The following is a 26,398-nucleotide window of genomic DNA, read 5'->3' as shown; positions in this document are numbered from 1 at the left end:
TCTTTGTGAACTGCATGGACGCTCTTGCAGTCGAGTGATTTATAAACAAAACGACTAAGTCGAAGCTGGGGCCAGGACTCCCGCTTCCCCCCTTGCCAACTCCTTGAACGGTGAGTGCGCTCTCCGGATTCGAGAGCCAGGACTCCTGGGTTATTCTCGTGCAACATGAGCTCTAACGGGTTAAAAGCCGTGGCGGACCAGGGAGGTCAGGCTTCCCAGGTTTCCTCGCCCAAAGCCTCTTTCTGAAACGTGACACCTTATAAGCCACCAGCCGGGACTGCCTTCTTTCTCCGGGGGGCTCTAGCGCGAACGCGTAGAACAAATCCAGTGACTTGGACACCTAGGTCCCTCCGGAGGTGCGTGGGATTTTGCTGCCGGGAGGGAGGCAGAGAGGGAGACGCTTCTTGGGCGCAGTCCAGGCTCCGCCTAGGCGGTGCTTGCGCCGGCTGTGGTTTCTCCGCTTGAGCTTCCGCGTCCGGGAAGGGCTGGCTGGAGGCGTGCAGGCGACTCGGTTTTCAGGGGTGGGTGAGCACCGACCTCTCCAAGAAAACCGATAAAACAGGGTCTGTTGGTAGGGCTGACCTCCCACCCCGTACCTCTCCAAAGGCGGTTAGGGGGTGGCGCCGGCTAATATTTCAGGGAAAGAGGCTGTAGGTTGCGGCAGAGGCGGACCCCGCCTTGAGAGTCCTTTTGCAAATTTCGCAGAAGAGGGGGGGAAATCCCTGATAGGAGGAAAGAGAAAGATTGTGGAATGCGAGAAACAGAAAGATTGTGATCAGCTCAGGTGGGTGGTATATCATAATAATAATAATAATAATAACTAAATGGAGGGAGGAAGCAGCTTTTAGCGGTGACTCTTTGGCCAACCTGTACCGAATTTGCAAGCCTGAATGAATTCAGGTGGAATTGGTTTCCTGCAACGCGCTCGAACCATGGTTTCTGGTTGCCGACTGGCAAGCGGCGATAAGGGGCTGCCGGGTGTGTGTGTGGCTCCTGCGCCTTTAACATTCATTGACTTAAAGCTTCTCCGAGCGATGGGTGTGGCTCAGTGGTAGAGTTTGGCATGTAGAGGTTGCCAGGTTCAGTTGCAGGTATTTCTGCTTTGGGGCTGGGAGAGAGAGAGAGATCCCTGCATGAAACCCTGAAGAGTTGCTGCAGGTCAGTGTATGCATTACTGAGCCGGATGGACCCAGTGGTCTGGCTTTGGTTTATATGGCAGATCCCTATGGATGTTTGCCCAACGCGTTTGTTTGTTGAATGTGCAGAATAGGAGATGAGGGAGTTTCATTGTGGCAGGCGCCAACGCTGCAGGGAGATACAGGAACTGAAAGCAGGAACCGAGAGACAGTGGCTTCAGATAAACAAGGGAATTAATTGAATTAACCAGGAGGCAGGAAGAGCCTGGGGGTTGCAGCTAGGGGTGGTTGTGCAAGGCTTTGTGACTCAGTGAACGTTTGGATAGGGTGGAATGCTGTGGCTGCAGCTATGAGTGGCAGGGTGGGCGGGCCCTGCCTGGGCCTTCAGACTTCTAGGGAATCTTCCAACTTCATTCCCTCAAATTTTCTGCTTTGCAAATATATATATATATATATATATATATATATATATATTTGCTTTCGTAGATTTTCACGGGTACAGGAATGCAGGTTTTGGTGTCCTCGGGTATCTTCCCGTGTAAAAGTTGGGGTGTCTAGGCGACGTTTCGACGAGGTCTCACTTGTCATCTTCAGGCTGGTGCTTTCGGCTTCTTGTTACTGGAACAGAGCAGGATCTCAGTGTTTGAGTTCCTATAAATACTGTAGAGGAGGTATGGTGTATAGCCTCCAATGTTCTGGGCAGAGAGGAAGTTCCCAGGCTAGTGTGCCTTTTCTTCTTTTGTTCCTTAATTGGTTGAGGGATATCTTGAGTGATTTCTTGAGTGATATCCTGAGTACCACTTAGGTGGGTCATTAGGTGTGGATTAGTTGCTAAAGCCTTTGTGTCTTGACCTCTTGAAGTTTGTGAAGAGTTTTTCTGAGAAGATGGGTGTACTACATTTAGTTGTGCTCTGGCTTGGCTTCGTGTATAGGGGCGAGCTGTGGTTTTGTGGCCTGTGCCAGCCAGATCTGTGTAGGGATTGCAGGGGGGTGCAGCATCCGGAGGTGCCACCATGGTTTGGCTACTGGATGGTGTCTGTAATTTATCTGTGGAGAGGGTCTGGGTTTGGGTCTGGTGTGGTTGATTGGTGATGGCGTTCTGTGTGCCTCTGGATCTGGTGTCAGTTTTTGTGGGGAGGGCTAATTTCCAGATGTCTGGCAAGCGGATCCAGATCCAGAGGCAGACACCAGATCCAGAGGCACACAGAACGCCATCACCAATCAACCACACCAGACCCAAACCCAGACCCTCTCCACAGATAAATTACAGACACCATCCAGTAGCCAAACCATGGTGGCACCTCCGGATGCTGCACCCCCCTGCAATCCCTACACAGATCTGGCTGGCAAAGGCCACAAAACCACAGCTCGCCCCTATACACGAAGCCAAGCCAGAGCACAACTAAATGTAGTACACCCATCTTCTCAGAAAAACTCTTCACAAACTTCAAGAGGTCAAGACACAAAGGCTTTAGCAACTAATCCACACCTAATGACCCACCTAAGTGGTACTCAGGATATCACTCAAGAAATCACTCAAGATATCCCTCAAGCAATTAAGGAACAAAAGAAGAAAAGGCACACTAGCCTGGGAACTTCCTCTCTGCCCAGAACATTGGAGGCTATACACCATACCTCCTCTACAGTATTTATAGGAACTCAAACACTGAGATCCTGCTCTGTTCCAGTAACAAGAAGCCGAAAGCACCAGCCTGAAGATGACGAGTGAGACCTCGTCGAAACGTCGCCTAGACACCCCAACTTTTACACGGGAAGATACCCGAGGACACCAAAACCTGCATATATATATATATATATATATATAATTATTTACACCATGTTATGGTGCCACAGGGACGTGGGTGGCGCTGTGGGTAAAAGCCTCAGTGCCTAGGGCTTGCCGATCAAAAAGTCGGCGGTTCGAATCCCCACGGCGGGGTGCGCTCCCGTTGCTCGGTCCCAGCGCCTGCCAACCTAGCAGTTCGAAAGCACCCCCGGGTGCAAGTAGATAAATAGGGACCGCTTACTAGCGGGAAGGTAAAAGGCATTTCCGTGTGCGGCTCTGGCTCACCAGAGCAGCGATGTCACGCTGGCCACGTGACCCGGAAGTGTCTCTGGACAGCGCTGGCCCCCGGCCTCTTGAGTGAGATGGGCGCACAACCCTAGAGTCTGTCAAGACTGGCCCGTACGGGCAGGGGTACCTTTACCTTTACCTTTTATGGTGCCACAAGGGGGTGCTGTGCTAAAAGGATGCATAACCTTAAACCTGGAGTCTTTTACACCCCAAGTGTTGAAAGGATACCACCCCACAACTGCAACATTTCTCACTGAGAGCTTGTGTGAAGCATTTCCTGAGATCTATTGAGACCCGACAACATTTTGAGAGCCAGCAATGTTCGCTTAAAGAAGTGGCAGTATGGGGTCTAAGAAACACTTCGTTAAAACACCAGCATGTTAAATTCACACTAACGGATTCTTAGTTTGTTCATTAACTTGTGTGCCTGATTTACAGGAAGCTTTCTAGGTGCTATGTGCAAGGTGAAGGTACAAAGGTAGCAAGACAGGAATTGGGAAGGGACCTCAGTGGTCATCTTAGCCCATGCAGGCATTCTACTGCTACAGCAGCCTTGATAAGGTGACCAGCCAGCCTTTTAATAAAAACTTTTGAGCAGCCACTGCAAATCTTGCCACTCTTATCCGACACAAATCTGTTGAAGAGTTGCACAGCAAATATATGATTTTGCTTGATCATTGGCATTGGGTACCCTGCTTAACAAATTCAGAACAAACTTTCCCTTGGTTCAGAATGCAAAGAACAGTGTAATAAATAATGATAATGATCTTCCACTTATTGTGCACCAGAGATGCAGTTCTGCGAGAATTTTATGCCCCTCTAAGTATTCTGAAGGCATCATCTGGAATTGCAAAGCCATGAAAACAATTACAAATCCAATACGGGTACTGAGTGGGCTGAAGATCTCCACTTAAGACAGCTGGTTAAAAAAAAGAAATTTTAAATACAATAAAACAAGTAGGTGCCACCACACCAACAAGTAGGTGCCACCACACCAGAGGCCTGATTATGACATAGTGTGGAGCTGACCCACCTGAGGTGGTGGCATGTGCAGCACAGCCTTCTGCAGAGTTGTTGTTGTTGTTGTTGTTGTTGTTGTTGTTATTATTAATACCCCACCCATCTGGCTGGGTTTCCCCAACCACTCTGGGCGGTTTCCAACAAAAGATTAAAAATGCATTAAGAGTGTAGCGTTCAGCTGGTTTTATAAGGGATGAGAGGCTCTTTCAGGTATCCTGGTCTCCAATCTGCATAGGGCTTGTTCGTGTTGAGTTCCAAAGTCTATTCTTTCTCTTTGCAGACGTCCAAGCACCCAGCGGCCTTCCCAGTGAAGTCCATGGATTCCTCTGCCTCCCTCTTTGGGGAGAAGCCCTTGCTTCATGCTTGCGCCCCTGCTTCTCTCACCCTTCCAAAGCTGGAGGAAGTCCAGGCCCGACTCTTGCAGCCCATTACCCCGTCTGCTTCATGGCTAGCCTCGCTGAAGCCCCTCAGTGCCCAGAGCCAGGTCGTGGCAGGCTCCTTGACAATGCCAAATCCACTGGATTTCAAATGGCTTGGCTCAGTCCTTGAGCAGACACAGGTAAGCATGGCTGTGGTAATGCTACTAGCAATAACCACCACCAACAATAATTATTTCACAAGATATGGTTTATTTGGATGCATGTCTGATCCATGATGGGGTTAATGGTCAAAGCCCTCCCCACCCAAAGAATCCTGGGAAAGACACTTTCGTGACCATGCTAGAAAGGCAGGTTTTTCACAAAACGATAATTCTTAGGTGTGCTCAGAAGCGCAAGCCACAAGGCGTCATCACTAGGAGTTGATTCAAATGGAGCTGGGGTTTCTTTCCCTTTTCCCCCTTTGGGTGCTCCCAGATGGGTGGGTGTTGTGGGATCAGTTCAGTTCCTGCACATCTCTAATGTGGGTGGGGAGATTTTGATGCAGGGAAAACGTTTCGACATTTCAGAAGTAGCGTAGTACCAGGAAATAGGCCCTGTGTGATACACCTGAATGTGTAGATCTGCGCTGCAGGCCGGTGTGCTGCTGCTGCTATACCTGCCCCCCCCCCCCCCAGTGTTCTGTCGCCAGCCAAGGGAAGTCAGAGTTGTATGGCAGATGTAAAGGTGAATGGGATTCTACTTGGCGTTAAGCTTTTTCATGTGTTACGTTGAACACAGGTGCAGGCTGTCTATATAGGTACATGTGTTTGTGCGAAAGAGTGTACGCTTGCTGATTTGTACAGTGGTATCTCAGGTTAAGTACTTAATTCGTTCCGGAGGTCCGTTCGTAACCTGAAACTGTTCTTAACTTGAAGCACCGCTTTAGCTAATGGGGCCTGCCACTGCACCGCCGGAGCACGATTTCTGTTCTCATCCTGAAGCAAAGTTCTTAACCTGAAGCACTATTTCTGGGTTAGCGGAGTCTGTAACCTGAAGCGTATGTAACCCGAGGTACCACTGTACAGCCAAGTGTTTTCCACACACTGTATATACACTTGTGGGTGGTATTGCATGAACACCCTCATTCCTGCCACTAATTTTTCGTTTATCGTTCCCTACTCCAGACAAGGCAGCCTGCAGCATCTGACGCGAAGAAACTTGTGTCGTATTCTGCCTTCTCTGAACCAAGGCTGCTCTGGTTGGAGAATTCCCTTCTGAAGCAGCCTGCCCACTTGGCTGTTCAGGGGCTGGAGGAATCCAAGGCTCGCCTGCTGCGCCCTATTTCCACCTCTGTTGCTTTATCAAAGCCTTTGGACGTGCAGTTCTCTCCCCGATTGGATCCTCATGAAAGTATCTGTGCCTCGACATCCTTGGGGTTGCCACCGGGTTACGCAGCCCAGGATGAGGCTTTTGGACCAAGCACCAAACTGGAACAACCACACTTGCAAGTAAGACTTCATTTGGGCAAGGGCCTATACAGGCCAGGCCCAGTTGCTGGAGTATTGTCATGGCAACAGGATATTGCGTGAGGGAGGTTTCAGCAGCAGTAACTTTGGCCAGCTGGAGAAGGTTGGGTTGGATGGCAAAGGGAATGGAGGAAAGTTTTATAGCAGAAAGAAAACACATCTAGGGAGTTAGGAAAACCTGAATTTTAAGAGTTTTCCTTCCATAAGTTCGGGCCAGCAGCCAAAGCAGTGGCCCTCCACTGGACTACAAATCCCATCATCCCTGATGGTTTGCTGGGGTTGATGGGATTTGAAGTCTGAAAACATCTGCAGGGTCACAGGTTCCCCATCCCTGAGCTTGAGGGGGAATCCTCAGTCATAGTCCACACATGTTCATTGCTATTTTTACTTGGGTGAAGGATTCTCGGTAGTGGCGGCCGCCCTGTGGAACACCCTCCCACCAGATGTCAAAGGAAAAAACAACTACCAGACTTTTAGGAGACATCTGAAGGCAGCCCTGTTTAGGGAAGCTTTTAATATCTGAAGGACTATTGTATTTTAATATTTTGTTGGAAGCTGCCCAGAGTGGCTGGGGAAACCCAGCCAGATGGACAGGGTATAAATAAAATATTATATTATTTAATTTATTTATTTATTTATTTATTTATTTACAAAATACATCTGAGGAGTGTAGCCAGATGTGGCCACAATTAATACACACTTTAACATTCCTGGTTGTGGTCGCTTTTTTGTTTTGTTTTCAGGGGTTTCAGATGAAGCATTTGCACGGGTTTTGTGCCTGAGAACTTTGCTGGTGTTTCTATACTCACTGGTAAAAGACACCTGGAAAATGAATATTGGATAATGCTTGTAGAGTGGTTGCAACTTTGACTAAGGGCCAGTGGCGTTTCTTCCCCTGCAGGAGGAAAGGGATGAGGCGGAAGCTGCTGGCGCGATCCCAGAGTACGTTCTGACTTTGCCCGAAGATGACCTGAAAGTGCAGTCGGAAGAAGACGATTCTTTGGCTGATGAGCTGCCTGTGGAGAGCAAAAAGCAGCAAGTGAAAGATCAAAAGGTGAGAGGTGTTGTGCTGGTAGGAACTAGGGGTTGGGGAGACATTGGATTCACCTTGCAATTAAGAACAAATTGCCTATTTTGCAATTTCCAAAGTTCTATGTGAACTGGAATACTGTCTTTTTCTAAGTTCACATTGCTCCAAATTTTGCAGTACAGTTCTCCAGCCAAATAACAGATTGTTATGGGTTGGGGGTCAGTCTGGATGACCATAGCACCCTTCCAAACCTGTGATTCTGTGCATCTGGTGTTAGAATCTATCAGAGTTGCGGAACAAGTCAGACAGGCACCTTTGTGGCAGCTCAGCTAATTTTACCCGTCACCTGTTCCTTAGAGTGAGTTCTGTTGCTATAGAGACAAATGGGTGGGCCTTCTTCCACCACGCTTGGCTGGATGCTGGGTTATTCTGGGATGGAAAAGAATAGGCTAAACATGTACGTGTGTGTGTGTGTGTGTGTGTGTGTGTGTGAATGAATGTGAAAGTGTGTGTGTGTGTGTGTGTGAGAGAGAGAGAGAGAGAGAGAGAGAGAGCTGATGCTGGAGAGATGGAGACATGTTTTGTTCTGTGTTGGATCCAAAACTGAGTTTGCAACTTCCTTGGAAACATAACAGGAAAGAAAGATCTGCTGGGATGTTAATGCTGTGTTGATCTCCTCCATCCTATGCTCGGGTTGTGTTAATAAAACCAAACTATCCCAAAGAAACTGCAGTTTCCATTGACCTTCATTTCAAGGGATCTAAACCCCAGGAAAGCAGAGGCCACCCCTCGAGTCTCTCACCACGAAGTGATTGGAGTGTACACAACAGTATACGAAAAAAGCATACAATAGGGTCAAGTTGCATAAAACTGCGTATATTTGTGAAATTAACATGGGGTGCATTTTTGCGTATGGAAATAATTGCTTTGCAAAAAATAAATAAATGTGTGTGGTAGGTGAAACGGCATACAGGCAGGTGCGTATTAGAAGTTTGCACTGAAATGTATATGAACTTTCATGAGGGTTTTCCCCTTAACTTGCAAACTGATGTTGGGAGCCGAGTTTGGAGAAACAAGAGAAACTGGAAGGGACAAATTGGCTTGTTCCTAGTAGGAACACAGTGGTTCTGGTTTGTTACTTTTGGATGGGCACTGGAAAATAGTGCACACAATACAACATGGGCCGTGCAGCCAAGTGTTCTTGGATATAGAGGCGAAGATTTGCTGTTAGCATTAGGTTTCCGTTTCAACTGCTGAGTTGATAGGGGCTTCTTGTAATGGGCAAACTGGGACCAGCACCCACCCACCAAGCCCAAGGCAGTCACCTGCCCCTAAATCTAGCCCTAAGTCAATCCAGAGCTTCCAGCTCTTCATCCAGTTCCAGTGGTGGATTCTTAGAAGCTTAAGAGTGGTTGGTGTCCATTGGACTAGAACCTTGAAATTTGAAGGAAACTCCCACGAGTGGCTTCCTAAGGCTTTCTCCGCTAACCCCTTCCCCGTTTTTTAGTTGATGTTGTTGAGCCTGGCCTGCTGTTCACTGGTGGAAGGGCCGAAGTTTGGAAATCCTCCTGGTGAGCTTCAGCAGGCATTGATGGAAGTGTGTGAGAGCCTAGCAGAGCACGATCCTGAATTCATTCTCAAGGTACGAGGGGGCAGTTAACTGGGAGCCTGGATTTCTGGGGGTTGCACCCAGAAAGTCACAAGGGTGTGTGTGTGAGGCATTGCAGTGCAATCATTGGGCCAGAAAGAAAAGCTTGCCTGTTCTCGATGTGTGTTTAATATTTACCTAGGTTGTTTTCATGAATGCCATTGAATTCCCCAAGTGCTGACGGCACTCTTGTTGCAAAATGTCATTATAATAATTCTTCCTCTTAAAAAAACCTGAGGATATTGTCAATTATATAGTGGACATTGGCAGCAGTGTGACTGAGTGCCAATTGTTGAGAATCGCAAGTGGGAGGATTTCTTCCAATAGGGTACCTAAATTATTGCATAAGGATAAATTTGAATTAAAGTGCAGAAGAAGGTGGCTCTTTTTATCTGTATGCTAGTCTCTTTTGTGTCCTTTTAATGTTGACTCTTTATTTTATTTTGTGTTTTTATGTCCCGTACTACCCCCCTAGGCTCAGAGTGGCATGCAGCAGTTTTTCTAAATGTCATTAAGCCACATCTATGCCTCACATTTAAAGCACCACCTCACCACTGTAAACAGCAGTGGCTTCCCCCAAGGGATCTTGAGAACTCTGGTTTGTTAAGTGTGCTGAAAGTTGATTGGAAATTTCTCTTGCCCTCGCAGAGCTACAATTCCCAGAGCAGTTAAACAATCTTTCCCCCCAGGAACTCTGGGAATGCTAAAAGAAATTTTGCAGAATTCGTTTCATTTCTCTAGAGCTCTTCCCTGGAGGTAGGTAGATCTTCTTTCCTAGGCTCTGGGATGCTGTTCCTTTCCAGAAGCTGCCATTGTCCTTGGCAAATTATCTCGTTTTAAAAAATTAAAAGAGACTGGTTCTGAAACTGTCTCCAGGTGGGAACTGGTACTTGAAAGATCTTGAGCTGCAGAAGGAATGTGGAAATTAAAGGACAGCAAAAAAAGAATCCTCATATCGATTTGTGTCATTTTTGCTTTTGTTCCTTCTATTGTGTGATCACAGAGGGCTAGAAACTTGCATCTCCAAAAGCATGGAATCTGTGCTAAGAGCATTATCTGCATTGGAGCTTTCAGTGCTAACCTGGAATTGCTGGGTGCAGTTGCTTGCCCAACAAAAACGATGGTGTTCTATGTCAGGTTTGGCACAGTAGTTGTGCCGTTGTCCTTCTTGTGTCAGAATCCGAGAGGTGTGACAAACACAGGATATGAATGAGGTCCACCTTTCTAGGAAAATGTCCAGACCAGCTGCCTCATTTTTGTGTAGTGGTGTCCTCATATTCACTTCAACATCTCTAGAAACCTCCCTGGGCTCTCCTTGACATACTTTTCTGTGCACTTTCTCTCTCCCTCAATGACAGGTTGCCCTGTACACTCGCCAGGAACTGAATATCCGCAGTACGGCCAATTTTCTCCTGGCGCTGTCTGCTCGCCTTTTGCCCTGCCGCCCACATCTGCGATGGTATTTCTGCCACACTGTGCAGCTTCCCTCTGACTGGAAGGAGGTGGCCAAACTCTATCAGGTAAGGAGAGAATGACCACACAAAATCCTGTAGCAGAGAGTTCCAGTGGTAATCCAGGATGCAGCGCTGTTTCTCATCCTGATGATCACATGGTCCTATTTTTGCGGGGACAGGGAGTGGGTTGGTGTGGGGGATTCCCTGGTCCTGAATGGGGTAACTGTGCCCCTGAAGGACCAGGTGTGCAGCCTGGGAGTCATTTTGGACTCACAGCTGTCCATGGAGGCGCAGGTCAATTCTGTATCCAGGGCAGCTGTCTACCAACTCCACCTGGTACGCAGGCTGAGACCCTACCTGCCCGCGGACTCTCTCGCCAGAGTGGTGCATGCTCTAGTTATCTCCCGCTTGGACTACTGCAACACACTCTACATGAGGCTACCTTTGAAGGTGACCCGGAAACTGCAATTAATCCAGAATGCGGCAGCTAGACTGGTGACTGGGAGTGGCCGCCGGGACCACATAACACCGGTTCTGAGAGATCTGCATTGGCTCCCAGTACGTTTCCGAGCACGATTCAAAGTGTTGGTGCTGACCTTTAAAGCCCTAAACGGCCTCGGTCCTGTATACCTGAAGGAGCGTCTCCACCCCCATCGTTCAGCCCGGACACTGAGATCCAGCGCCGAGGGCCTTCTGGCGGTTCCCTCATTGCGAGAAGTGAGGCTACAGGGAACCAGACAGAGGGCCTTCTCGGTAGTGGCGCCCGCCCTGTGGAACGCCCTCCCATCAGATGTCAAAGAGATAAATAATTACCTGACATTCAGAAGACATCTTAAGGCAGCCCTGTTCAGGGAAGTTTTTAATATGTAACACTGTACTGTTTTTAACACTGATTGGGAGCTGCCCAGAGTGGCTGGGGAAACTCAGCCAGATGGGCGGGGTATAAATAAATTATTATTATTATTATTATTATTATTATTATTATTATTATTATCCTTATCCTATTATTTTTCTCTTGCATGCAGAGCCTAGCAGGGGAAGGAAAAGCTCTGGCTCCAATGCCTTGCTGCCTTCGTGCTGCAATGGCTGATAAGTTCCGGCAGTTTGACATGTACCAGTTGGCCAAATACAATAACCGCAGGAGCCAGGGGAAGAGAAGCCGTCGGCCGAAACCCAGGAAGGTGGGTGCTTTGATTTCAGAGTTCCTGATCATCTTTGTACTTTCTAATATAGGCTAAACATGAGCTGACTTGCTGTGATACCACGGAGTGTTCAGAAACATTCCAACGGCTTGGAGGAAGGTTTCTGCAGCAGGGAATACTCGTAGTGTGAGGGAAGCGAGCTGCAATTCTGATGGTTGGGTGGGGACAGAGCCTGCATTCACTGGGCTGGATGAGTTGGGAGATTTTGAGCCCAGGGCCAGGAAGTGGCTATAGGGCTAAATATGCATGGGTCTTGTTTTTTTGCTTTTTTTGGTTTGGAAAGAACTAATCTATAGCTACTCCTGTGTAAGATGCAGGAATTGCTCGTTGAAAAAATCTTCATGTGGAACGTGACAAACTCTTGTGCTGGAAAAATGTACAGAAATGTCTTGTTCCCTTGTATCTAACCCTTACCCCCCCCCCCCTCTCCCTCTCTCTCTCTCTCTCTTTCTTTCTTTCTTTCTTTCTTTCTTTCTTTCTTGGTGAAGGCTCCATTCGGGTATTTATCTTCTGCTTTGTGAGCTTTGAGCACCAGAAACTGTAAAATGCAGACACCATGCTTATAGAAGCTTGTCCATATTGGGGCATATCTGTAGTACCAGGTGTATTTGTGATGTGTAGTTGGCTTAGGGACCCTGCACTGTTTGTTTATGTGGCTAATGCTTGTTCATTTCGTTTCCTCAGCAAGAGCCAAGAGCTTCTCACTGGGAAGAGCATTGGCCTGGCCGGAACACCTTATTTGCAACAAAAACCAGATTGCTCCAGAGGAAGGTGAGACATACCTGGGGGAGCAGAGGAAAGTGTTGTCCTGGGTATCACGTTCCCTTCCTAACACTTAAAGTCTCTAATTGTGTATAGCTCAGGGCTAGGAAACTCTGAAGTGTTGCGTTGAGGTCTCCTGTCTTCAAGGAAAGGGCTTTCAAAACTTCCCTGAAGATGCAAAGTGGCTTTTGAGCTTTCTTAGTCCTCTTGTCAATTTCTTTCCACCAGTTTGAAGAGGAGTTGAAAAAGGAAAAGGTGTGTCCAGCAGCCACCAAGGACCTCTTCTCCCTAAAGGCTTTGATCCAGCGCCTTCACATCTCTGAGCCGGCTCAGCTTGTAATGAGTGTCCTGGGACGCAGGTGAGGCTTCCTGGGTAGCATTGAATCCCCCCTCCTCCTGGCCGATGGTAGCCTTTTGGTTTCTGAAGTGTGAGCAGGTAAGGCCTATGTATTCTCTATTCTGACTGGCAGTGGCTCTTGGAAGCTTTTGGGCAGGAGTTTCTTTCCACCTGATTTAAACGGCCTCAGTCCAGTATACCTGAAGGAGCGTCTCCACCTCCATTGTTCTGCCCGGACACTGAGGTCCAGCGCCAAGGGCCTTCTGGCGGTTCCGTCACTGTGAGAAGCCAAGTTACAGGGAACCAGGCAGAGAGCCTTCTCGGTAGTGGCATCCACCCTGTAGAATGCCCTCTCACCAGATGTCAAAGAGAAAAACAACCACCAGACTTTTAGAAGACACCTGAAGGCAGCCCTGTTTAGGGAAGCTATTAATGTTTAATAGGTTATTGTATTTTAGTGTTCTGTTGGAAGCCACCCAAAGTGGCTGGGGAAACCCAGCCAGATGGGCGGGGTATAAATAATAAATTATTATTATTATTATTATTATTATTATTATTATTATTATTATTATTATTATTGCTACTTCATCTAGAGATGCCAGGGATTGAACCTGTGGACCTTCCAAATGTTAAAAGGGATGCTCTGCCACTGAACTCTTTCCTTCCGAAAGGAAGCATGTGGCTTGGACTGAACAGCAGGTTCCGAGGATGGGGCTTTTATAGGACCTGGTGGGCAGGGATTGGCCCTCGGAGGGGGTCAGCTGACGGAATGTTTCACCTGGTTGTTGAACTGCATCCTAGATGGCGCTCTTGCGCCCCAGAGCTGTGTCAGGCTTGCAGTGGAAGCAGAGGCATGCGTGACAAATAAATAAACCTTGGTTTGACAAACCCACCTACCCTGTTACATTTCACGGTTGAGCTAATAAATCATTTTGCAAGAATTCCAGCAATCAGCACATACTAAGTGATCCACATGGGCCATGATTCACCAGTGGGCTTCAAATCAGCCTTCAGCCAACCCACCTTCGCCCTAAATCTCCTCCTCTTGCTTGATCTCTCTAGGTATCCCTCGGATTTAAATGCCTTCTCGCGAAGTCGCCTCCCCGGCCCCTGGGACACCAGCCTTGCTGGCACTCGCATGAGGCTGCCGAAGCCTCAAACCTGGGAGCGGGACCTCAGCCAACTGGGGAACAAGGCCAAGGCCTGGGAAGAGCTGATTGGTAGGTGTGAGAGATAAGTTGATTTTTGTCGTGGTTGTTTGCCCATCTGCTGAAAAGTGGTGCCCAGTATCCCAGTTCACACCTGTGGCAAGTGAAGAGAACAGTTGTTTTGTTCGCTGACATGCGTTTTTGTGGGAGAAGCAGGACTCGGTTCAGTTGGGTCTGCTGAGAAGACCAGCTCCATCTGGTTTCCCCCAGACCCTCAGTTGCTTCTGTTCCAGCCAGTCATGATACAGAAATACTATTTAACTTTCAAGAATCAGCAGCTGTTTTCTCTCCCCCCCCCCCCGTCTGCTTCCCCCTTTTTGCTCATTCTTGATTGCTTATATGCTGTTCTGGGAACCATTTTGGTTGAACATTGAGGTACAAATGCTCTAAATAAGTATGTTGTGTTCCTCCTTACCACCAGACCCGCTAGGGTTCTGCCTGTAGAAGGAGCATGCCTTCCACGATGTGAAAATTTTGGCCTGGTTTCAAAATTGGGGAACCCTCCAAATCTCGAACGTTAACTAGGCTCCAGGTTGCAGAAAATCTCTAGCTTCAGCATGAGGGGGAGGGGATGTGCTGCATGCAGGCCTCAAAATTATTCCCGTGTTAGTGCAGAGTTCTGACTTTGGCCCAAAGTTTGAGTCCCTTCCAAGCTTCTGTTGTTGACCTTCCGCAGATGCAGGCAAGCTGCCTTTCATGGCCATGCTGCGGAATCTGCGCAACATCTTGCGGACCGGGGTCAGCGATCGACACCACATGCGACTGTTGAAGCGCCTGGAGGACAAGGTGAGGCCCTCGTACAGCTTTCATTTTTTAACAGCAGCTTAGGAAGGTGCTCAGGGGATTTGTCTTTCTAACCCAGGATTATGGGGTTAAACTCTCCAGGTTCTTTCCTAGAGAAAGGTCACTTGCTACCTGAATCTCAAGCTTCTCATCCCTTTTCTAGACATAGGTATGTGCTTTAGAGCTCCGTGTCTGAGCGCTGTTTTGTTTTTGTTCTTGCCTTGGTGCTTTGACCGTTCTTGTGTTGCAACAAGAGTATGGCTTCCATTTGCACCTATGGAAGAAATGTTGAAGTATTTTTTTTTTTTTGCGGGGGGGGGGGGGACTATTGGCACGACAGCAAAATCTGCCACTGATGAAGGGCAGCTTTAATTTTCAGTACCTCGGTTGTAATAGCAACTTTAATGCGCAGTGCATTGATTTAATCTGTTCATTTCCCACCCCCGCTGCCCTTGCTTCTCCTGTTGACATTTTTCTGCCCCTCTCAGGAATCCGTCATTCGCAGCAGGCAGCTCCCTTTCCGGTTCCTTTCAGCCTTCAAGGTCCTGAAAGATCTGGAAAAAGAACTCAGAGAGGCGGGTAAGGCCTGAACACCACCCAAGTTGCACTAGAGGGCATTTTTGAAAGGCACCAGTGGGAATTGGATAGAAAACAGGGGTGAGGATCCTTGGGCCTGGAACTACATGTGGCCCTCCAGGCCTCTCTGTATGGCCCTCAGGGACTCTCTCCAGGCCACACCCACCAGCAGCTCTGTCCCACACTTGCCTCAAGTGCATTTGCCTGACTGGAATGTGACCTTAGGCTATGCTGATACCTCTTGCCTTGCCCAGGAGGGGTGTGTGTGTGTAAACCCGACTTCTGCATGGCTGTCATGTAGCCTACAGTACAAAAGTAATGGTCCTTTCCATTGCTCCTCCCACTTCTGCCTCTGCCACCAGGGGCCACTGGCATGTAGGCCCTGTAATAGGGCAGTCCAGCTTTGCATACCAAGCGGTCCGCAACAGTACTTTGGCTTTGGGAAGGCAGTGCAAGGGCTGGGTGTGTGTGAAATGTGGCTGAGGGCCGCAAATAAAGTACTCAAGGCTGCATGCGGCCCTTGGGCTGTGTATTGGACTGTCCCTCAGCCTGAATAAGGCTTCCCCAATGGACTGCCAGAAGATCAAACCTATCCATTCTTAAGGAAATCAGCCCAGAGTGCTCACTGGAAGGACAGATCCTGAAGCTGAGGCTCCAATATTTTGGCCACCTCATGAGAAGAGAAGACTCCCTGGAAAAGACCCTGATGTTGGGAAAGATTGAGGGCACAAGGAGAAGGGGCGACAGAGGACGAGATGATTGGACAGTGTTCTCGAAGCCACAAACATGAGTCTGACCAAACTGTGGGAGGCAGTGGAAGACAGGAGTGCCTGGCGTGCTCTGGTCCATGGGGTCACAAAGAGTCGGACACAACTAAACGACTAAACAACAACACCCTAGATATGAAATGCATTCTATCACTGCTGGCCTCAGGTGTCGGTGATCTGTCTGTGGCGCACGGAAAATAGCAGAAAGGGAAGGTAGAAGGGATTGATGAAGGAGTTTGGCTGAGTGACTTTCAAGGCACCTGAGTGGGGTGGGTGAGTTGGTATGACAGCAAGGGCAGCTAGGTTTTCTGTAGGTTGTACAAATTTGCAGCAGCCTTTGAAGGGAGCAGGTGGGCTGGAAGTTGCTGGCTGGGATAAACACCTTACCAGCCCCCTCTCTTTCCCTCTTTCCTACAGAGACCCCCTTCCCGAGCAACAAAGACATCATCCTAAAGATCATACAGCGACATGGGCTGAACATCTCCTATGGGAGGTCATCGCTATCTTGGACACGGCGAAGCCTGCGTGGGTGTCTGGAGATCCCGGTTATCTTCAGTATGGTGAAGCGTGAGAAGAGGAAACTCCTGAAGGCCAGGTAGCGATGGGGCTGAGAAGTGTGGTGAGAAGTGAGAGGCGGACTGTTCACGTCAGAAGTGCAGGGAAGCAAGAGGGGAAGTACGTGCTTCCACAAGGAGGCAAAAAGTCACTCTCGCCCAGCATCCTGTTTGGCCAACAGCAGCCAATCAAATGCTTCTGAGACGCTTGGAGGCGGGGCCTTCTGTCTCCAGCCTCTTTGACCCAGAGATGCATTGCAATGGAATATGGGAATTTCATTTTTCGCTATCAACAGGATTAGACAAATCCTGAAGGGGGATAATGCTATGTTACTCCCTTCACTGTTGGAGGAAGTATACCTCTGGATATCAGTTGCTGGGAATTACAGGAGGGGAGAGTGGTTTTGTGCATGGGTCTAAACCACTGAGCTTCTTGGGCTTGCTGATCGGAAGATCAGTGGTTCAAATGCCCATGACGGGGTGAGCTCCTGTTGCTCTGTCCCAGCTCCTGCCAGCCTAGCATTTCGAAAGCACACCAGTGCAAGTAGATAAATAGGTACCACTGCGGCAGGAAGGTAAATGGCATTTCTGTGCCCTCTGGTTTCCGTCATGGTGTTCCGTTGTGCCAGAAGCGGTTTAGTCATGCTGGCCACATGACCTGGAAAGCTGTCTGTGGACAAATGCCGGCTCCCTCGGCCTGAAAGCGAGATGAGCGCCGCAACCCCATAGTTGCCTTTGACTGGACTTAACCATCCAGTGGGCATCTGATCAGCCACGGTAAGAACAGGATGCTGGAATAGATGTGGATGTGAGGTCTGATACGGCGGGGTACTTGGAGTGAAGAGCACTGTGGCATAGCTATTGTCTTTTTTTTTGTTAATAGATACATTCAAGGTTGTTTATATATTTCACTTACTTGTTTAAATAGAAAAAACACTACATCTCACTTTGCTGCAAAACACTACAGGGGAAGTGTGTTGCAGCGGTGGCACAGGTGTTGACTGGCATGTGTGTGTTCATTTGTTCGTCTGTCTTCCTTTACAGAGAGATTCGCTGCAGCCACGCCCTCCTGCAGCGCTACCAGGAGGCTCTGGAGAAAGCAATCCACATTGCCGTTCGGCACAATCTGCCCCCCATTCCTGGCCGCACCCTCATCCTGATAACAAACTCAGACATGTTTCAGCCCTATGTGAAGGCCCAGGGTCTCTGCTGCCCCAGCACCAACAGGCAGGATGACACTGGACGGGCCTCTCTCCCCCTTACGGTTTGTTCATCTTAAAAGCAACCTTTCTGTTTTCCCTTTCCTGTTGACTTGTTCCATAATAGGAGCTGCATTAGGGCGACTGGGACACTTCCTTGCCAACCTCGCTTGGCCCCCACCTGCCTATTTCCTTTCTTAAAACCAGCCCAGAGGGTGTCCCTGGCTGCCATCTTCCTCCTGAGTTCTCTGTATTGCCCTCGTAGAACTCAGGAGGGATGGAAAACCTTTAACTAGTTGACTCTGCTTTTCATTGGCTTCGGATCCACTGATTATTATTAATTCATTTGTATTCCGCTTTTATACCAAATGGCTTCTAAAGCGGTTTACAAATGTAAAATCAATCCTAAAACCCATACCTGATTGAAATACATAATACCAATTCATCAGAGCATTAAAACATCTTTAGTTTAAAATGTGTAAATGAACTAGTTTAAAAGCATGACAAATCAGGTAAAACGATAAGAAATCCCAAGTTCGGGCAACTGCTCGGCTAGACAGGTGTGTCTTCAGGAGCCTGCGGGATGCCAATACTGATGGGGCTTCTCGTACTTCAGCTTCTTGCCCTGCCCCGCCAAACTCCCCCCCCCCCCCCGGTACTACCAGATTTCCAGCAAAATGTACCAGTTGTTGGCAGGAACTGTATGTTCAATTAATTTAATCTTCAACTATTTATTATTTGTTTTAGTATTTGTACCCCCTCTGTTTGACTTAAAAATAATTGCGGATGGTGGCTTATAACCTACCATATTTTTCACTCCATAAGACACACTTTTTCCCTCTTAAAATCTAAGGGGAAATGTCTGTGCGTCTTATTGAGCGAATATGTGATCCCTGGGGGGGGGGGGGACGACCCGGGCTTCCCTTGCCAGCCCCGACCTGCTCTTTGGGGCTGGCGGTGGCTTTCCCCAAAGAGCAGGTTGGGGAGCAGCAGAAAGGCTGCGCACAGCCTTCCCACTGCTCCCCAGGGCTGGCGGTGAGGGAAGCTCTGCTTTCCCCACTGCCAGCCCCACAAGCTGCGGGGAGCAGCGGGAAGGCTGCGCTGAAGCCTGGACCCCTCTTGCATGACCCCTCTCACTCTCCAGGCTTCAAAGATAGCTGCCTGAAGTCTCCCGAGTGCAGCCAGTGCTCCTGCTGTGCTCCAGAGGCTTCAGGTTTCTTTCACTGAAGGGTTGGTGCCCCTTCAGCTAAGCGGGAGGAGAAATGGAAGGGGCTCCATTTCTCCTGCCACTTTGCTGAAGGGGCACTGCGCAGAGAGGGGGAGAATCTTTTTTCCTTGTTCTCCCCCTCTGAAACAAGGTGCGTCCTATGGTCTGGTGCGTCCTATAGAGCAAAAAAATATTTTTAGAACAGCTGTGAACCTCAGTTATGTTTTTGTTGTTGTTAATCAATACAAGAAAATAAGAATTAGAAAATGAAACGCCCGCTGTACAGGAAAAGGTTATGTTGGTTGATGAGTAATAAAATCCTCTGGTCAGTAAAAGAAAATTTTCAGCTCGGTAGGCCAAAAAACTTCTTATTTTTCACACAACACCAGCTCAGAGGCCAGTTTCTGCAGCAAGATGGTTCCTTCCAGTCCCTTAATTTTAAAACCTGTGTCTGGAAGCTGCAAGATTATAACATGTAAAACGGCCTCCTGAAATTTCTTCCTGGCAAATCCACTGGCGATTTGAGCTTGCCTCTGGCAGATATAATTATATCTAGGATAATCGAGGGTTGCTTCCAGACTGCTGCTTTTAGGTGGGATTCAGTCACGTGCCAATACCAGCAATTAAAGTAGATTTGGAGTGTTGCAGACCTGCTTTGCTCCCCTCCCCCCACCCCAAAATCCTTCTGTGACAAGGGAAGTGTGGAATAAGCTCTCCTTAGTTGCTTGACACGACGTTGTCTAAACTCCCCAGAAGCAAGTAAATTGTGGGTGCTCAGTGAACAGATCACCTGGAAGCGGCTTGGCTTTTTCCACATTAGAGCCAAACGAATATTGGGCATGTCGAGGCGACTGCTTCTCCAGCCATAAGGGAGGCCTTCAAAGGGACTAGAGCTTTGCATATATATTTTTAAAGGAAAGACTTACTGTCTCTCCTCCAGAAGCTGGACGTGGCCATGCTGTTGGGTTCCATGGTGCATTTTGCGTCGGAGGACGCCCAGATTCTCTTCAGCTACGAAGGACAAGAATTCAGGCCTGCTGCCATGACGGGCTCTGTGCTGACGGATGTGCAAGCTCTGCGAGATTTGGTAAGACCTGGAATTGGGTTCTGTGTGGAGTTCATTTTCCTGGTCCAAGGGTGTGACTTCCCAAGGCAGGCTTAATCTTCTTCCTTCCCCCAGGTCCTGAATCATAACAGATGAGGAAGATAGGAAACTGAGTCAGCCCATTGATCCACCTGATGATTGGCAGATATAAATTCAGAGAGGGTCCTCTCCTAGCCCTTCTGGGAGAGCCCAGGGTGGAACCTGGGACCTTCTGCATGCCAAGCATGTGTTCTGCCACTGAGCTGCAACCGCCTCATGCTAAATAGAATTAAGCAAATCATAGCATGGGAGTGGGGACGCGGGTGGCGCTGTGGGTAAAAGCCTCAGTGCCTAGGGCTTGCCGATCGAAAGGTTGGCGGTTCGAATCCCCGTGGCGGGGTGCGCTCCCGTTGCTCGGTCCCAGCGCCTGCCAACCTAGCAGTTCAAAAGCACCCCCGGGTGCAAGTAGATAAATAGGGACCGCTTACTGGCGGGAAGGTAAACGGCGTTTCCGTGTGCTGCGCTGGCTCGCCAGATGCAGCTTTGTCACGCTGGCCACGTGACCCGGAAGTGTCTCCGGACAGCGCTGGCCCCCGGCCTCTTAAGTGAGATGGGCGCACAACCCTAGAGTCTGTCAAGACTGGCCCATACGGGCAGGGGTACCTTTACCTTTACCTTTAATATGGGAGTGAATCGGTCACATCTCCCTACTTACTTACCTGGCATTTTCCGTTTCTCAAGGGGATGTTCTTTACGAACTTTGCATCCCAGATCACAAGGGATAAATTTAAAACAGAGCTGAGTTGTGAGCTTGCAAAGAGGAAGTGTTTTAAAAAATACTTTTCTAAAAAGTTTTTTTTTTTTAAAAAAAAAGAGGGATGACAAACCTCAGGCACCTGTTGCAGCCTCCCTTTTTTGTTTTGTTTCCCCGCCCCCTGGGCAAAATGCCACCACTTAGCATAGCACCTGAACAATGTTTAAAAAAGAAAAAATAGATGCAAATTAGCTGAGAAAGAGGACAGTCTCTCTCTCTCTCTCTCTCTCTCTCTCTCTCTCTCTCTCGTGTGTGTGTGTGTGTGTGTGCGTGTGTGTGCGCGCACCTGGGTTTTTGTTTTTTGCTTTGGACACCACGACTGCTTTCGTGCAGCATGTGGAAGGTTGGCCAAGGGTGGCCCTCTGACCCAACCAAAAGTTTAGTCAACTTCTCTCCCCCCTCTTCTCCCCCAACTTTGTACTGTATACAGCATTAATGTCTCACATTGAATGTAACTGATCTGTAGAAACTCTTATGACCTGAAAATAGAGACAATGCCACGTACATTTTAATAAAACTATTTTTTAAACAACAACAACAACAACAACAACAACAACAAAAACCATGCACAGGAGCCCTCAAAAAGCACTCCGTCTGTGCTGGTTTTGCAATGTATGTTTTTATTCTCCCCCCATTATACAACATCATGGGAGTTTGTGCTTGCAGTATTTCCTGTGTGTGAGTCTTTTCCAGTTGGGTTTCCCTTTTCTGACAAGGAAGGCTTGCCCGCTGCTTCTAGGCGCAACAGGCCTTGCCTCAGGAACCCAAGAAGCAACTCTTAACACTGAGCCCCCAGACCATTGTTCCATCTAGCTCAGGTTGGCCACAGTAGTGACTGGCAACAGCACTCCAGGATTTCAGATGGGGAGGCGGGTGGGAGGTGTCTCTCCCAGCCCTACCTAGAGATGCCGAGGCTTGAATCTGGGGCTTTCTGCACCCGCTCACTGTGCCTGTTTTGTTTGCTTCCACTTCTAGAATGCATACTACAACTACGAAGAGGACCACAGAGTCAGAGACGTCATCATGGACCTCATCGCTCGTCGCCAAAAGGTGAGTCTCTGGGCTTGCACTGTGGATGAATTAATTGACTACAACCTCTTTATTTGGGTGGCTACCTTAAGAATGAAAAGAAGGGGTTAGCTAATTGATTTGAATTTGAAGACGACTCAATAGAGCAGTCCTTCCTTTTCTTTTTAAGTGGTATGTATAACTGTTCTACGCGGGTGGCGCTGTGGGTTAAACCTAGGAGTTGCCGATCAGAAGGTCGGTGGTTTGAATCCCCGTGACAGGGTGAGCTCCTGTTGCTCTGTCCCAGCTCCTGCCAACCTAGCAGTTCGAAAGCACGTCAAAGTGCAAGTAGATAAATAGGTACTGCTCCGGCGGAAAGGTAAACGGCGTTTCTGTGCACTACTCTGGTTCACCAGAAGCGGCTGAGTCATCCTGGCCACATGACCCGGAAGCTGTATGCCGGCTCCCTCGGCCAATAAAGCGAGATGAGCACCGCAACCCCAGAGTCGGTCACGACTGGACCTAATGATCTGGGGTCCCTTTACCTTTACCTTATATCTGTTACAGCAAACAGTGTTGGAATTCGTTTATTTCAAATGCGTATATGCAGCCTTTCAGAGCTAAAATCTCTGAAAGGTGACGCACATTGAAACCACAATGCACAGTATCTCTTCCAGGCAACAATACAAAGCTTTTAGTATTGCCAACAAATGAATCTTCTTGGATGGAGCCTGCCATTTGCAATTTTTATAACGTATATAATAAAACATGCTGCTCGCTTTAGTGACGGGTGCTTTTTAAATGGTTGCATCTGAAGCTACCTTGTACCACACCAGACATTAGTGTGTGCTTTTAGTGCTAGGTGAAGAGCCATTTATTCACCTAGGCATTTAAAAATAATTTGGGATCCTCTTCATACGAGGACTTACATTTCTCTCTTTGGGTTAAAAAAGCGTTACACTTCCATTTATTGATCAAATTTATATCCTTCCTTCGAAAGGAGCTCCTTTTGGGCTTTGTTTTTGCATTTTAAAGCTCTGCTTTATTCTTCTGCCACTTGTGATGTGCCCAGCGAACGATGTTGTTGTATAAATGGCAGGAGGTGGGGATCCAAAGATTTATGAACAGTGCTGAGCGGGCAGCCCCCCTCTGACTTAAGGAACGATGCTGCCAAACAGCAACAGCCACTGCCCTTGTGCAGTGAGCCTCCCCAAGGCTGTCCTCTTTTGGAAGCAGCGTGCTGGGCTGTAGAATGATGACCCTTTGGGCAGTGACACCGAGGGGGTGGTGTGTGGCCCTGATGCAATGAACCATAGACGATGCTCTTCTAGGATAGTGTTAGCAGATCTGTGCATCTCCTTTGGCAACAGAGAGCTTCAGTGTGGCGTCCCAACTCTTCCAAGCTTTCCATGGTTTTGCAGAGCGCAGCTGCTGAATGATTTAATTTCAGTTCACCAGTGAATGCTTCCGGTTAATGGGGGAGGCCCTGTGGGGATTAGCCATGCGCTCAGGCGATTTGCTTCGGGGTGCTGAAAATGGGGTTTCTGGTTTCCTACAAGTTCCTGACTCCTGCTTTATTGCTTCTCATTTCTCCCACACCAGGTGGACAGAATTCTTCTTCTGAGCGCTGAGCCCCACGTCCCGCTCCTTGGCTCTGCCCTTTGGCTGTATCGCCACCATGTGTCCCCCGACTGCCTCTTTGTCAATGTCTGTGCAAATGCAGCGTAAGTAGGGGAGAAGTCGTGGGGACTAGGAAAGTTGCCTTATACTGAACTGGTGCATAGAATCAATCGTAGAACAGTAGGGTTGGATGGGGGGACCCTAAGGATCATCTAGTTTAGTCCCCCCCCCCGCAATGCAGGAATCTCAACATGTGGTTCCCCCATCCGTTTTGAAACCATAACATACCCTGCTTAGCTTTGGAAGCCTGTTTCAGCTATTAGTCTTTCCCAATCCCATCCACTTAATCCAGTGCTCTTGGGAAGAGTGAGCTACAACCCTTCTTTGAAGATAATTATTATATATTTATCTATACCATGCCTTTCCCCCGACGGACTCAAGACATCTTACAGGAACTGCTAAAAACATAGAAAAATCAGTCATTTTTAATTGTATCATTTCATTCATTCAATCAGTCAATCAATCAATCAATCAATCAGTCAGTCACTTAATTCTATCACTGTTTAATTGTATCTCAAACTATTTGCTAACTAATGAAGTCATTTATTGAAATATTTTCTGCCCTTATGTAGTAGGCAACTTCCCATTAATATACCATATTTTTCCGTGTATAACACAACCCCTATTTCTGGGGACTCAAAATTGAGAAATGGGGGAAAATTGCCCACAGTTGTTGAGATTTCTTGGGGGGGAGATTGCCCACAGTTGTTGAGCTGGGGGGGGGGGATTGCCGACAATTGCTCACCTGCCAAACTGCCGCTGCCAATCGCATGCATCCACGAAGCCAGCAGCCGACAATCCCACGCCTGGTTGCCACAGCAGCAAATCGCAAACAGGCCTTGCCGCAGCCACCATTCACCCCCCTAAACGCCACTGACAATCTCCTGCTCGAGGCACCCACCAATCGCCCGTCCCATCCCAGCACTATCCGTGTATAAGATGACCCCAATTCTTTAGTATTTTTTCCCAATAAAATAACCTTGTCTTATACACAGAAATATACGGTACTTGCATTTCCCACTTTTATTTTCATTTTTTAGAGCTCTGCCTGGGTTTGGAGCATTAGAAAGAGAGTGGGGGGGGGGAAGCATGGGAGGGGGGTCTGGTGGAACACACCCCATAAACTTTACTGAGTGCTGTTCCTTCCCCTATCCAATTTTAGGAATCCAAGTACTTCCGGTTCCAGGAATGTTGTGATAAGCGGGTTCAATGAGCAAGTGCTCAGGTGAGTCTCAGAGCTGAGCAAATGCAGAAGAACTGCTGGTTGGCAGGACACTATTTACCAATGTGTATTTACTGAGTGAACTTCTGCCGTCTTTGTTCCTTTGGATAGCCGAGAATTAATTCTGCAAATGGTCGCTGAAAGCCAGAAAATGATTTTTTAAAGTGTGTGTGTTATGAGCTTTGATGGCTGGTGGCTACTAGCAGTTTGGCATGCAGCCAGCCATGGAAACAGAAACCTGAGAAGCACCTTGTTCATTTTGGGTTTTTTTTTTTTTTCATTTTGTGCTGGATTAATAACCCCTTTCTGTATTTTGCAGGTTCATGGCCGAATGTGGCAACTCCCGGTTCCTCGAGCATGTTGGGAAGGCCGATGAGCTCCATGGCCTGCCCAAGAAGCAGAGGGCGGTGGCGGCTGAGGTGGAAACCGGGGTTGCCTCCTTGATACCACCCCCCAAGAGCAGGTGACTGTGAACTGAGGTTTATGAGAGAGGACCTGGGTTGCCCTACAAGTGGAGCTTCGTAAAATTTATATACTGCGTGATTGTAAAAAAAACCAACAGCAATCTCAAAGCTGTTCACAGAAGGAATAGCAGGTTAAAAACAACTATTTAAAGCATCCAAAAAAATTAAAATCAACAATAAGTTAAAATCCGCATTAAAATGCCAGTCCACATTCTACAAAGTGAATAGGTTAAACAAAAACGTATTTAGCAGGCAGCAAAAACAATACAGTCGTACCTTGGTTTTTGAACAGATTAGTTTTCAAACGTTTTGGCTCCTGAACGCCACAAACCCAGAAGTGACTCTTCTGGTTTGCAAACTATTTTTTGGAAGCCGAACATTTGACAGGGCTTCCATGGCTTCTGATTGGTTGCAGGAGCTTCCTGCAGCCAATCGGAAGCTGCACCTTGGTTCCGAAATGTTTTGGAAGTCAAATAGACATCCGGAATGGATTCCGTTTTGATTCCAAGGTACGACTGTACAGTGAAGGCACCTGCCTGATCAAAATGGCTGAGTGGGCATGTGTGGTGCTTAGACCTCTCGGGGTTATGACTGCTTTTGTATCCTGCATCATTTCCCTCACAGGTGGCGCTCCGTCAAGATTTTTGTCTCCTCCACCTTCCGGGACATGCACGGCGAGCGGGACCTGCTGATCCGCTCCGTCTTCCCTGAGCTACGAGCCCGGGCAGCCCAGTTCTGCCTGGCGATAGAGGACATCGACCTCCGCTGGGGGATCACTGAGCACGAGAGCCAGCAGAACAAGTATGAGGAGAGGAGGGGAAAGACCAGGGTTATTTGGGGGTGCTCCAAACTTCCTCAGTTCTCCATACCAAAGTCAACTAACTAGTCTGATAGTTGAATTTTAGTTTAGCACAGCACCCTTTGACTACACTTGGAGGGTAGTAGCCTAGCTTACAGGGTAGAGGGCAGGCCATGTGGCACATACAGTTCTGCTCCTCCAGTCCTTCTTTGCTGCTGCCTGAGGCAGCTGCATCACTTTGCCTAATGTTTGGGCCGGAGCCTGATGCCCACAATTGCCACTCCCAGTCTCATGTCCGTAACTTCTCTTGTGCAGTTGGGGGGATCTTTTCGAATTTGTTCTTTGGAAAAGTGACATGGGAAGCTGCCTTATACTGAGCCACACCTTTGGTCCTCTAGCTTAGTACTGTCTACACTGACTGGCAGGGTTTGGGGCAGGAAGTCTCTCCCAGCCCTACCTGGAGATGCCAGGGTTGAACTTGGGAC

At 48.2% G+C, this 26,398-nt stretch overlaps 1 protein-coding gene across 6 annotated transcripts in view; it reads left to right on the top strand.

Moving 5' to 3' along the window:
* Positions 1-266: 266 nt before the first annotated feature.
* TEP1 (telomerase associated protein 1) overlaps positions 267-26,398 on the top strand; it is a 56,155-nt gene continuing 30,023 nt past the window's right edge. For 2 of the 6 annotated variants that reach the window (XM_077916956.1, XM_077916951.1), the window contains exons 1-20: positions 437-784; positions 4,511-4,789; positions 5,774-6,097; positions 7,017-7,169; positions 8,653-8,787; positions 10,152-10,313; positions 11,273-11,428; positions 12,134-12,220; positions 12,440-12,570; positions 13,611-13,768; positions 14,433-14,542; positions 15,028-15,118; positions 16,300-16,477; positions 17,481-17,700; positions 19,783-19,929; positions 21,716-21,790; positions 23,351-23,472; positions 24,591-24,653; positions 24,970-25,113; positions 25,739-25,915. In XM_077916956.1, the coding sequence (XP_077773082.1) occupies positions 4,547-4,789; positions 5,774-6,097; positions 7,017-7,169; positions 8,653-8,787; positions 10,152-10,313; positions 11,273-11,428; positions 12,134-12,220; positions 12,440-12,570; positions 13,611-13,768; positions 14,433-14,542; positions 15,028-15,118; positions 16,300-16,477; positions 17,481-17,700; positions 19,783-19,929; positions 21,716-21,790; positions 23,351-23,472; positions 24,591-24,653; positions 24,970-25,113; positions 25,739-25,915 (2,876 nt within the window). In that variant the 5' untranslated portion in view covers positions 437-784; positions 4,511-4,546. Of the gene's footprint in view, positions 357-416; positions 785-4,510; positions 4,790-5,773; positions 6,098-7,016; positions 7,170-8,652; positions 8,788-10,151; positions 10,314-11,272; positions 11,429-12,133; positions 12,221-12,439; positions 12,571-13,610; positions 13,769-14,432; positions 14,543-15,027; positions 15,119-16,299; positions 16,478-17,480; positions 17,701-19,782; positions 19,930-21,715; positions 21,791-23,350; positions 23,473-24,590; positions 24,654-24,969; positions 25,114-25,738; positions 25,916-26,398 lie in introns of those variants that run through there. The other 4 variants (XM_077916955.1, XM_077916953.1, XM_077916957.1 and 1 more) reach the window with 4 other exon arrangements.

Source organism: Podarcis muralis, chromosome 13 (assembly GCF_964188315.1).
Source record: "Podarcis muralis chromosome 13, rPodMur119.hap1.1, whole genome shotgun sequence".
Taxonomy (NCBI): domain Eukaryota; kingdom Metazoa; phylum Chordata; class Lepidosauria; order Squamata; family Lacertidae; genus Podarcis; species Podarcis muralis.
The sequence above is the reverse complement of the archived record's forward strand: the minus strand, read 5'-3'. Positions and strand labels throughout refer to the sequence as shown.